The sequence below is a fragment of the Oryzias latipes genome, chromosome 3 (genome assembly GCF_053564925.1).
Source record: "Oryzias latipes strain Hd-rR chromosome 3, Olatipes_Hd-rR_3.1".
In the NCBI taxonomy this organism is placed as follows: Eukaryota; Metazoa; Chordata; class Actinopteri; order Beloniformes; family Adrianichthyidae; genus Oryzias; species Oryzias latipes.
Genome location: NC_136239.1, coordinates 25,974,585 through 25,988,150, shown reverse-complemented (window position 1 = coordinate 25,988,150; position 13,566 = coordinate 25,974,585). Strand labels below are relative to the sequence as shown.

General features: G+C 41.4%; 1 protein-coding gene across 6 annotated transcripts in view; it reads left to right on the top strand.

Annotated features, from left to right (window-relative positions):
- The window catches only part of gse1b (Gse1 coiled-coil protein b), a 167,833-nt gene that overhangs the window by 134,321 nt on the left and 19,946 nt on the right, over positions 1–13,566 (top strand). For 4 of the 6 annotated variants that reach the window (XM_011491852.4, XM_011491844.4, XM_078944534.1 and 1 more), the window contains one exon: positions 8,454–8,651. In XM_011491852.4, coding sequence (XP_011490154.1) covers positions 8,454–8,651 — 198 coding nt within the window. Of the gene's footprint in view, positions 1–5,764; positions 5,805–6,782; positions 6,926–8,453; positions 8,652–13,566 lie in introns of those variants that run through there. The other 2 variants (XM_078944532.1, XM_011491863.4) reach the window with 2 other exon arrangements.

Here is a 13,566-nt window from a genome sequence, read left to right as displayed (position 1 = left end):
ATATTCGCCAGGCGTTATTCGCCAGCGTTTTTCGCCACGTTTTTTGTGTTCACACCCAGGCGATTTTCGCTGACGATGAGTGGAGTGAACATGCAATTTCATTCCCTGACATTAGATGGCGCTTAATGTAAAACAGAAATACTCCTGTACACAAGGTGGCGCTGCGCAACTTTACGCTTCTTAAAGTCGCTTTTCACTCAGAAGAAGAGAGCAAGTATTTACCCGCTTGTCAGAATCAAACAAAGAAAACATGAATATTTCAAGCACCAGTAGCTCCAACTGGTGCTTGGTTCGGGGATGTTTTAGAATGTCCGTCATTATTGCTTCGCGGCAGTGTAGACGCTACTTGGCGTCTATCTTCTTCGCTGGTATGTGTGCTCAGAAAGGCAGTTTTGTGTTTGAGCGCCCCCAAGTTGTGTTTTACTGTAACTTCAGAAGCTCCAGAAACGTGGGCAAAAGCGCCATTCTCATTGGTCGAGTAGATTTCGACGCGACGCGTCGAAAAAAAAAAACGAACCCGAGGCGTTTTTTTTTTTTGACGCTTTAACGCGTGGCGTTTTTTCGCGTCGGTGTGCACACTCTCGTTGGTGCCCTTTGTTTAGTCACGAGGCGTTAAACGTCGGCGAAAATCGCCGGCGAAATTCGTCCCGGTGTGAACAGGCCGTTAGGCTATGCTTGCATTAATGGATTATTTGATTTTTCCCATTTATGCTGCTTGTAATAGACTCAGCTTGGCCAACGGGCTCACAGTTAGGAGAAATTGGTGAAGGGAACTGTTCACCACCGTGTGCTGTTGTGAACACGGTCAGCACCAAAACCACCAGATGAATTGCAAGAGCACAAGCATCTTTAATAGTTCTCCATCTAGTGGTTCTTTAGTATATTATGGAATACATTCCTCGACCTAAACAGAGATAAAGATGTATTTCAGTGCTTTGTGAGGTAAAGCTGGCTATTTGTTTATTATTTCCCTATGTATTTTCCATACTTTATGTGTTGTTTTTTAGGGCCATGGGAGAGCTGGAGCCTTTAGCAGCTCCTATTAGTATTAGATGTGCCAAAGGTTCTGGGCAGGCTGCATACAGAGGGTAATACAGAGTGCAATGTCGCATTTACCCTTAGTATCAATTTAGAATCACTAATACAGTAGATTGTTTTCTAAAACGGCAAACTTCACATCATCTTTTAAAAACTGTTTATGTATTTTTGTTCTCAAACATTTTTACTCAAACGGCATAATTAGTGATGGAAATTAAATGGGAAATTTGAAACTCTTTTTTTGTCAGTATTTAGTGAAGTATTTGGCCCTTGGCACAGAGACTTGTCAGCTGCCCACCCACAAAAAAAACCCGCATCTCTCATCTAATCATAGAGCATCCACACTCTAGGATGTTCACAGGCTTTCCAAGCAAGAACAGACACCAATTAAACTAATTACAAGATTATATTAGGGTAACTGAACTGCACCCTACGATGGAAAGTCAAGTGAGTGCTGAGTGCAGGTCTGTGTGTGCGCTGGTGCACTCTGAGAGTAGGGGTTCGTGTATTGCTTTTACTGGATCAATTTAAAAACAAAGTTGCCTCGTGTCGTGGTGAAGATTGCGGGAAGAGATAAAACTGAGTTAGAACGAGAGCGTAGATAGACACCAAAATACGTAACATGAACAAAAAGTCACTCAGAGAGCTTCAGTGCAGAAGATACAATCTGTTTGGGCTGTTTGACATGTGGGCTGTTTTCTTTATTGGTGTGTATTGTGTGTGTCTTTTATACCGTTTATGTGGCATAACGTGTACTCAAGAGCATCACAGGTGCAGGTTCTAGGGCAGGTCTTCCTTTGTTGAGTTCACATGTTGAAAATCTCTCGCACCTGTTCTATCTTCCTCCCTCTCTGAAGAACCTTTTCCACCTTTGTCTCCCTATTGCGGGTGAGGCTGATTTAAAAAGGACCTCTGCAGGACATGGTGATGTTAGGAGTAATAATGACGAATCAGAGCTGATCTGCTGCCTACTTTCTCTCTGGAACAGCTGGGTCCCGGCAGAAATTTGGCCTCTCACCAGGAAAGAGGCAGCGATCAGTCCCTCTCAGAAGAAAGCTATAGAGGGCACGGCCATGGAGGCACAAGGTTGACTCTAGAGCGTGGACCACAAAGGGCAAGGAACACAGACAGCCGGTGTTTTTATGTGTATTTGTGCGGTTTAATACCCGTCTCTTCATGTCTGTGTTCATTATTTCTAAGCAGTGTTGTGAGGTGTAACCAGACAGTTCTGTTATACACCCACACTGGTGTCTCGGAGTACAACCGCACACTCCAACGATGACATGAATACACACAAGCAACCACAACCCTAGCAAGCTGTGCAACAGCTGATATGTAATTAACTGAAAGAGGAAATGACACTGTTGAGTTGGGTGAGCAGGATTTAGCAGGGAGAGAAGAAGTCACATCAGCTTTGTGTGTGCATGCAAGTGTTTTTATTTGCCTGCACATATATTTAAATCTCAGTGTATATGCCTGTGTAATGGAGTACTGAAAAGGAGAAGCGGGGAAGTCTGGACGGTCTTTATACAAATGTTATGCATTTGTTGCAAGATGCCGTCATCCAGGTAGGGGTGAGAGTAAGACAAGTAGGAGGTGAGGGATGATTAATGTGTGAGCGCACGAATGCACTCCCACATGTACAAGAGGAGCCTTTGACGGCTCTTCTTTTGGCACAGACGACTGTGTTTATACACATTCAGAACCAGGTCAGAAGAAATGTCAAAGTGTTTTCTGCAAAAGATCCGCAACTAATGAAACTCTCCTCTTATTGGTTGATCAACATCCCAAAACACTGACACTATCACCCGTCTTTGTCTGCCTATACTACATTTCTTACATCTTCTACAGAGAAATAGTGCTGTAAATTCAGGATTTCTTTGATAATGGAGTATTGTCTTTGGAATGAAAAGTGAAGGAACTCAGTTGTGTGATTGCCTGTTAAAAAGTGCAGCTATTAGAATATTGTATGAGGGTAACATAGGCTGATATCTCATTTCAAAAGTCAAACAAACCTAGAACTACCAGAGCAACTTTATCCTGCTGAGCTCCCACTAATATCTGTTTGTTATCTAATGTTTGTTCAAGAGTGAAATAACTAGGATATGTATACATGGTTGATAATCAACTTTTAGTATTCGTGTCAACGAGCATTTTTCTCATTGGTGTTTTCAACTCTTTGTATCTGATTGGCTGTTTTGAAATAATTTAATGGTGAAATATGTTTTTCCGGAGGCATTTAACCTCCAGGATCGAATCAGCTGCTTTACAGTGACCTCCTTTTGATGTGACAATAATGTTATGGTTTTACATGCAAAACAGATGTCTAAAACTATTCTGAGCACTTATTGGATTTATATTTGAGGCTGTGTGAAAAATGAAATTTCAGCAAATATGAGATGATGTTCAGGAAATCACACAAAGATCCAACAAAAGAAAAAAGAAACCCTTTTATTTGTCAGTACCTTCTGAGATTTAGTTAATAAATAGTAGACATTTCTTGCATTATCTGATTCATCTCTATTTTTTCTTTATTGAAGTTTTAGAAGAAAGCAATATTTTTAATTTCCTCTCTTTTTGTCCTTATGTTCCTTCATCCTGAACTTTTTGCTTCACCTTTCGCCTGTGATGTGATATTTTGCAGCACATCTTTGGTAAACTATTAATATTTCTCTGTTTGTTATCAAAATACATTTGAAACTCTCACATTTTATCATCTTAAAAGGGAGAAACTTTCCCAAAGAACAAAACAATAACTGTAAATTTCTTAAGCGGGCCCTTTTACCAGAAGGATAATACTTTTTTGGAGCAAATATGTTTCTTCCTGTTTTTAAATGACTCAATAGAGCTGCAATTCCATCATAAAAGAGGCATAATGCTATTTTATTGTAAAGCATTTACAGGGATGTAAGAGTAGAGTAAAACAACAAAATTGTGTTAAAAACTTAATGGGTTTATCTCAGACATTCATTTTGTTCAAAGAGGGCAGACCTGCTTCCAAGTAATAAGACAGAAGGAGTTATCTTTTTGGTTTGTAGAGACACATTGGAGACAGCTGCCGTTCATACTGAGCTGGACCTGATCAAGCCACAGCGACTGGATCAGGTAGATGGGTCAGGAGCACTGCACTGCTAGTTTTAACAAGCTGATAGGCAAATCCTTTCCTGGTTAAAGATTAACCACTCGACACAGCTGGCTCTGCGTTATCTCTCCAGTGACCAGGGCATACAGGAGCCAAGAGGATTTACTCAGCGTGTGTGTGCCTCTGTGTGTGCGCGTGCTTGATCTGCATTCCAGCTAGCAAAAGGGTGGAACTGTGTGTTTCTGTGTGGCAGTTGGTGTGTTTGTTTGACTATGAGAGTAAGCAATCAGCTTTTCTCCCAGCTGGGTGTTAAAACTATGTATTTATTGTATGCCATTGAGCAGTCAATCTGTTCTCAGTGTGTGTGGATGTGTGTGTGTGTGTGTGTGCACAACCACTCGCTAATGTTTGTGTATATGTTGTATACCACATACTTTTTTGTGTTTTGTTTTCCTTTGGGGTGTAACAGAATTTAAAGTATCAGTTACACCAGGAAATTTAGTGTGTAAAATCTGCAATGGTAAATATTAGGAAAAAGGTCTTCTTACATTACAATATAATTAATAATAATAATGCATTTTTTTAAAATAATGTCTACTTTAATTAGTCTATTTTTTGTTGAAGATTGGGCCTTAGCTTTTATAAAGTGAGCAATTATACATTTATGACAATTTATATACTTTATATTTTTCAGCATTTAAGTGCTGGGACATTTTCCATTTCACTTAGATTTTCCGGATTGACTGTAATATAATGCCACCTGCTGGATGTTTAGAAAACAGTAATGATACTGAGCCATAAACAGAGTCATTTTAAGATGTGGAGGCAGGCTCACTTATCTGGAAATTCACAGAACATTACTCCTCACAAGTTGCTTAGACTATATAGTTTATAGTTACTCGTAAAGTGCTATCTTTGATCATCTTTTGTTGTAACTTCCAACAGTTTCTTAAGTAGTTTTGTTCACCCCAAAATATAACTTTAAAGCTTTATTTTATAAATTAGTAGAGAAACAAGGGCCAATAAAGCTAGACTTGAACCAAGACAAACCTTGAAGCTGAGGTTGAAAGTGTTCTCCATTAGTTATAGCTTTGCCCTTTCTACTGACTAAGAGAAAACGCACAGTTGATTAAGCAAACATTTGTGGAAAACTGTTGGTAACCACTGGCTGCCCGTGTGTCTGCCTTGCCATGATGCGGTCTGTTGGTGTGACCATGTAATGCAAGCTTCTTCAGATAAATGACGTCAGCACAGGTCTCAGAAACCGGTTGGGTTGTTTTTATCCTGTTGCACAGGAATGAGACGGAAGAGAGAAACTGGCTCCAACGAGTGTGACAGTGCTATTTATTTTCAAAGGAGACAGCTCATGGCCTCAGGAACACACCTGAGCCCTTTCTAGAGGTGGCCTGTTGCACAATACTGGCCCCATGTGGTTTCAATCTGAAAATGGCTCCTTTCCCTGTCAACGCTCTCACTCATTTGCCGCTTTAACGTTCTGAGGAAAGTATCAAGTGACAGAAGGAGGAAATGACTAAAGAAACAACTCATTCACACCCCTTTAGTGACGTTAGGATTGACAGAGGGGGAAGTCAAACCCACACAGTTTTACCGTTTTCCTGAGCCCAGGAGCGTCAACCACAATCACACGTCATCTTCTCCACCCAGATAACAATGCCACGCAACTGTAAGTTGTGAGTCTTTGAGAGTTTCTTTACTTTATGTGTATCTTCCTGTTTTGAATGCAGGCTACTTTTAAGAAGCATTAGCTTGATACATATTTGAAGACCCACTCCAATGAAAGTTTTGTTTTTGCTGTTTTTAACATGTTTTTGTATGTAAAGAAAATGAAGATTAAAATTGCGTTTCTGAGTATCTCTTCATTCAACTCGTGGTGAATCTGGAGTGGATGAAGAAATGCCATTTGAAAAAGCTTGTAGTTACAGGCCACAAGCTCCCTGCTCCGCTCCATTCCAAAGCATCCACTTGCACACAAAAAGATTCACCTACGACTTTGTTTTCCTTGTCTGTGCCTAACTACTGTCACTCTGCAGTAACTATGTCCTAGAAAACAAGACTGGTTTATGATTTTGCCTAAAAATGGCATAATCACAATTGAAAGACCACCGGGAACGCTTTGACAATAGATCAAAAGATGATCGGAGTGGAACTTTACTGTAACAGGATAGCTCATTCATTTCAACATATTGAAGTCAACCGACGATTATGGTTTTAATTAAAAAGGAGGTCTAACACTCAAGGTTTCTTTACCAAAGCCATTGAGCTTCACACAAGCCAAGACATGTTTATCTTACTCTTAACTGTCTTTGTTTAACACTGCCTACCTGCCGTCACACACACAAACACACACCTGCATGTGCTTCAAACAACACCCAGTTGTACGCTCCTCAGCAATAGGGTCAAATGTGCTGACCGAATGAGCACCCTGCCCTGTTCTCCCTCCTTCACTCTCATCCCCTCCCCTCCCCCTCCTCTCGTTTGCCTTGGCAGGGCATGCATGCCTGTGTCTGTTATCTACAAATGGCTAAGGAATTATAGGTTGAGAGAGGAGGAGGAGTGAGGGAAAGTGTGAGGAGGGAGGGAAAGCAAGGATGAGGTCATGTGACAACACAGCAGCTGCTAGCCCAAGAATTTCTGTTTTCTCACTTAGAGGGAGAGCTCAAGCGAAGAGGGGCGCGATAGGCAGCATGTGTGGTGTTGCTTTGTTAGATAAGCTCTAAACGGTCTTTGTGAGCTGTGGTACGAGAGGAAGGAAGGCAGGCTTGCTGAGAGACCGAGGGCGGATGGGTAAGAGGAGACAGACAGAGTGCGGGAAGATGGTATGTGTCCTGTCGGTAGCTGACGGTGTGTGCTGGGATGGGCTTAACATGAAGACCCAGCCGTGGGGGCTCCAGGCATTTCCAGTTCTTTGTGCAGTAAGGACCATTTCAGTTTCTGTCAGTGATTCACAGGCCACTGGTGGGGCTTTAAATGCATGTATTTGTCTTTCCTTTCAGTTGTGTAACTTGACTACATTTCTAACATTAAAATGTTGTGAATTCTGTAATGATTTGGCTTCTTCCGAAGTTTATTGTCTGTGTCTTTTACAATGTTGTATGACTTAATACAATGATAAAGTTAAAATATTGCACAGCGGCTGGACTTTGTTGGTTTGTTTTTCACCGCTTGGTTGCCACTCTTTCAGAGGTCCTGTGTCTGCTGCTTAGACAGACATCACTGTTGATTTCATTATTAATTGTTTGCTGGGTTCATCCAGAGTGCACTGGGTAACTGGGAGGTTACAGGCTGGACAACTCAAGAGGTGTTGGGAATGCTATTCACCCTTTCATGCCTGACCTGCCACTGTGTGTGTCCACTCAAACAGACACTCAACAGCTTTGCTTTCCTGTCAGGAGGGAACCTGATCTTTTTATAGCTCTCTCAGTCTCTGTGGTAAACCCAGATATAACTCCTACTTATCTAATTGTGGTGTTTTGTAGTGAGCAAGTCTTATTGGCAGTTTTTTCTTCTTTGTCATAGGTGTTGAATTGTACTTTAAATGCACAACTAAAAACCATTTAGAATAATCCCTAGCGATGTTGGTGTTTTGGTGTCAATAATTCTTGCTCCCAGAAGCTGAGTGACTCTAAAATAACACTTGTCCTCCAGGCCACCCCTGTTGTGTGTTCTGCTTGAGCATGCAGCGTTATCGGACTCCACGCCGGCATTTAGAGATTCCACTGACAGAGGGGCTGTTGGCATGGTTCGCTTTACAACACACACACACAAGCGAAAGGACAGCAGTCCCAGCCCTCCGCACCCCTTGACCCACCACAAAGCTTGGAACAGACTTAGAATTAAACCTTCAAAGTAAACAACAGTGTTTAATTGTCTGAGCTGGCATTTTTTGAAACACATTTTCATCCTTTTGTGTCATAAAATACCAAGGCTGAACTCCTGGTTGATTTTGGAGCGTGCTCCTAGAGTTGTTGTATAACTCTTGTCATGGACCTCTGGCAAAAATGCTTGCCACTAAAGTTCTTCAAGCGAAAGAAGGGTGACCTGCCCTCCTAACCTCTCACCTTTGACCCTAAGCTATACAACTACCAATCTATACCATTCCTCCCAGCTGTCACAAACAGATAGCCAACATCCCAGTCTGCCCTTTGTGTTAGGAAATGTGCCTTTTTAGCTGTTTGTTTTGACAGTTTGCAAAGTTTTATGTGGTAAAGTCATTGTAGCTTCTCTGATATTAACGGCACTTTCATAGTACTTTGTTTTACGATTAGTTTTTATTTTAACATACTTATTCTTCCCACTTTTTTTGTACTTTTAGGCATGAGCCATGAGCCAAAGTCACCATCATTAGGAATGATCTCCACGGCCACACGTACCACGGCAACGGTCAGCCCCCTAACTCCATCCCCTCTGAACGGCTCCATCGTAGCAAATGGAAGCCCAGCCACCCAGTCAGCCCACTCTGGATTTGCTGCAGCTCTACGTAAACTGGCAAAACAGGCCGAAGAACCTCGAGGTAATGCTGCATTTATTGTTTGACACTTAAAGTTTGTAAGCATCATCTGCATCATTTCTGGTTTGATACAATAAAACATGATGTGCTATAGAAAGAATCGTTGAACTACCATCAGCAACAAATACACATTTGCTTGCCTTTCTGCAGTCTTTGTTTTGAATATCTGGTAGCTCAAGGCTAAGGTTGCTCCTGTACCAATACTCAGTAAATCTTTAGAATTTTGACATTAAAAAGGAAATGTCACAATTTTCTATTTGTAAAAATGTTCTAAACATCCAAAAAACACGTTTCTGAAGTTTTTAAGGTAAATATACCAGCCGTCTGTCTATTTTCTGAACCCGCCTTATTGGGGTCAAAGGGATCTTGGAGCTTACCTCTCTGCTGTTGGTTGAAGTTGGGTACACCCTGGACAGTTTGCCTACCACAGGAAGCACAGAGAGGCAAACACCAAACAAACACTCACATTCACACCTAGAGATAATTTAGGGTTACGTATTAGCCTATGAAGTATGTTTATTTTGGTCTGTGGGAGGAAGCTGGAGAAAACCGATGCTTACCGTAGGAGAACCTGCGAAATCCACACAAAAAGTCAGCATTTGAACCAGGGCCTTCTTGCTGTGAGGCGAGAGGTTTTCCTGTTCTTCCTTTGGTCTGACTTTGGTTGGTTACTTGATGTCCTTCAGTGCTTTTAGCCCAAATTTGCCTCCACAATACATTGTTTACCATAGGTACTGTGAGGTGAATGGCTTTTTAAAAGTTGCTGGAAGATGTACTGATGTGCAGTGTTAGGTGTTTCACCATTTGTTACTTTGCTGTTTGAGTTTATGCTAAATGCTACCAAGACTCAGTAAACTGAGTGTGTACGGTTTGTATTTTTCAGGAGTTGTTTTTGGCTGTCATACATAGTGCGTGTTGAAGCACAGGAAGGTGTTTGAACATTTAGGAATCCGTTTATTTTCTTTTTAAAGGTTTTCAAACGGTCATGTTTGTTTAAGAACATGGTGGAAATAAATGTGCTAGATAATGTTGCCCAGTTGTGGCAAAGTAGTGTAACATGCAAAAAACTCAGAAATGTTTTCTTGATAACAATTCTACAGGAATTATTTACATGTCTGTACACTATGTTGCCAGCAGCCTTTTAGGGAACCATAGGGCACCTGACAGTGTCATGTCATCACCAGAAAAAGAAAGAGGCTGTAAAACTGTTGAATTGGCATTACTTTGCCACCGGTGGGGGGAAGAAAAAAAAACTACGACTAAAGTGTAAATATTTCCAAATGAAACCATATTCCATTTTTGGTCAGAGTAATGACAATCTTCTGCTCTGATTCTGATATCAAGTTTCAATCAGTTGTTTGTTTATCACAGTGGTTTGGCTCCTTTTACAAAAGGAATTCTCGAGCCTTTCATTCACTGCCAGCTCTTTTTGCCCCCCCAGTCGGTGGGCTTAAGCAGGAACTGAACAAGTATCGACGATTCGAACCAAATAAGCGAACCGCTGTCCTCTTTACAAAATTGAAAATTCATTCATTTTTGGTTTATGTGGAAATGCTCAGTTGGAAGACACAGACATGCAGAAGGAATAGAATTCATTTGTTAAACGAAAATCTAAAGTTTTTCAGACTTTAAAAAGGCAATACTACCATGATGACTGAGAGAATATTGTATTAGTTGTGTTTACTGCGGCTTCGGCTTTGACAAAGAGAAACCTAGGCTGATCTGAGCCCATGTCCCTGAATACTTAATTGCATGTGCTTGTAAGTGTTCATATATTAACTCTGCAGTTTCATACCTCCTTGTCAGTAGCCTTCTCATCTCATAAAGCTTTATCCTGTGCCTGCGTGGAATAAATTACGCAGAACATTCAGTAGGTTACAACCTACTTGTATATTTCAAACATCTAATGTTCCTTATTTAAAATAAAATTACATTTTAATCATTGAAAGACCCAATATAAAGATGTATGTGCAAAAGGAACAGAGTTTGACTTATAAAAATGAATGCAAAAATACAAATAACTAACAAAAATATTGAACAACATTTTGATGCATTCTTGTTTAAATAATTAAGATTTTTTTTCAAGTGTTTTAAATAACTCTAGAAGAATAGTTTTCCAGGAAATTTTTGTCTTAGATATTTGTAGCTTTTTAAATCTATTTATTCAAGTATTTTTACTTGACAATTTCGTGAAGGCTTGTTTGTTTGAAAACAGCGCCTAACACTGACCTATCAAGAGAAAATTACCCCTTTAATATAATGGAAGTTTTTGACATTTTTCTTTACTTTTGTTCATTTTTTTTAATTGTTTATTTTATTTAGTTATAGGGCAAAGTTGTCAAGGTGTTGAGAATTGCAAATGTCTCTAGCAAATGGATGAAAATGTTCCCCCACTATCAAATTGTGTGTGTCATCTTAATTATTACAGCATTACTAACATATTATTGTTATTTTTCTTTCAAAATTCATGATCTGAAGTGGTGAGTGGTTGTCTGTAGACAGCGCCTTTAGTTAGTCCAACATTTGTGTGTATGTAAGGTCATTTTGTGACTCTGCCCCGGCTCCATAGAGGCCCAGCTACCCCAGCTGTCTTGTCTCTTGTTTGGCCTTTTAAATCAGATGGTCCCTGGACACCTTGCTCTCTAGCCTACAGCAGTGTGAGACCCAGAACCCTATAGATGATTTATTACCTTCATCGAAGGAGTATTCATGCCAAACATTTCCTCTCCTCCCCTTGAGTCCTTTCTCCCTTTATCTGTTCTGACTCCTGAAGCCGGATCCCTTTCAAGCTGGTTTTCAGTGGGAGTTTAACAAACGTACTACCCAAGTACAAAAAGACAAACATATTTACTTGTTTGCAGTAAATTCATGATCCTCTCATAAACAAAAAAATGTGCTTTTACTTTTTTATGTTTTGCATTATCTCAGTTACATATCCCCTATCTAAGTAACGCACTCAGAACACACACGTTGGTGTATTTGTGAATCAATACAGAATCAGCTTTTTTCCTCCTGTTATACACCGTGCAGATCTCGCCTGATGAAACTGCCTCTTCTTATAGGTTAGAAGCAGAGAAAGGAGAGTGTTATTTCTTTTAGGTCCCTCTGACTGTTCCTTCTGGTTGAAGTCGGTAGTGGCGTGTTGGTGAGTCAGTCCTTAGGCATACGGCAGGATGCAACCACCAATGTTAAGAGCATGAGCTCCAGGGTGGACAGAGTCATGAGGCCCCCTTAGCTTAGGTCTGACTGCAAGCCCCCGCCCCCCCCCAAAAAAAAAAGACAAGAAACACACCCAATCCCCACACACATACAAACAGTTGTCTTTGCAACCATATGAGCCTTGTGATTTCTTTGCATGCTGCAGCCTGCTATCCTTTCATTATCTTTTGACTCAACCTCTCCGTCTCCTTCTCACCCTCAGGTTTCTGCCTCTAGTGAATAAGACGGCATATATGAGATGAGTCATGTCCTTAAGGTCACGAGGAATTAGTTTGTTTTGAGTTTTTGGTATTGCTGGCCCAAACTGATTTAAGACCCCGAGCAGGACTGCTGTTTATACGCACTCCCACATGCTCATACACACACGTGCATATGTACATCGTCACTTGTCTGTGGCAAGTATAATGAATAGGTCTGTTTACTGAGTGCTGCGCTGTGGAGGGGAAGTGATGGATAATGAGAATCACAGCAGCATAAAGGACACACTGCAGTGCCAACTGTTGTGTAAGAAAACGCACAAACATGCCATTTCTAACAGATAAAACCTGCTAATAACTCCGTAATTAGGAGATCTGGGTTCAATCATTTCCAGTGAGTTTCTTTGTCACTGACTCCTTGACACATAAACACGACAAGAGTTTCATAACTGGGCTGAAACCAAGCGTAACTACTACCTGGAAGGATAAACAAAGCAGGCAGAATAAAGATATTTGGAGCAGATGAAACCAGCTTAACTAGCTGACTAAAAGAAGCATGGGAAGTAATTAGTAGAACTGCTAAAACCAGGGGTGTTGGTCAGATTGTGTGTTTGAAAGTACGTGTGTGGCCGGAGGCTTGGCTTGTTTCTGGGAGCCCAGAGCATGCTGGGACAGCAGGCCACTGTGTCTGCGACCCCTCCATCTGGAACCTGCCTGGAGCTTACATAGCCTTTCTGCGCTTGGCGTGTGTCTGTGTGTCTGTGCATGTGTGTGTGTCTCACAGGCAAAACCCTTAAGGCAGTAACTGTCCCTGAAACGCTCACAAACAAGCTCATTGGTGTTTCCCTTCTGTTTTTGTGTGGACCACAGCCGTACACCTCTCATGGCTCTCATCAGTCACAATTATGTACAGTTTGTACAGTTAGCAGGAGCAGTGCTGCTCCTCTTATTCCATCCGCCATCTTGTGCCTTCTTTTTTTTTTCTCCTCTCGCTGGCACTGCAACACAAACTGTGTGTGTGTGTGTGTGTGTGTGTGTGTGTGTGTGCCTCCTTCCCCTCCCCCAATTCAGTGATGCAGATTACAGGCTTTGTGTTGTGTTGTCAGTGCATGGCCAAGACTGTAGTAGCAGGTGTGTGCACTGTTTATCTGCATTGGTGTGTTGGTGTATTAAGTGCACGTGTTGAGGCTTGTGCTGATGGGGTGGCATATGGATGCAGGGCTGGCTGGGCACTGCTATGCACACCAGGTGTGAAATGGACTGTTTAATTAAGTGCTGATGTTTTTGTAATGCATGCTGGGAGGGAGAAGGGTGGAGGAGGACGTGTGGGGCGGGGTGGGGTGTGTTGGCAGTGAGCAGATGAGCAGCCTCTGCATGGCAAGGCGAGCCGTGTGTTTGACTGTTTCGACATCAGTGATGGCGGTGGTGATGAATTAGGAGGGGCCACTTGGCAACACAAATATATTTATTGTGTGGTTGTCTTTTTATTGGGGTGGGGGGCA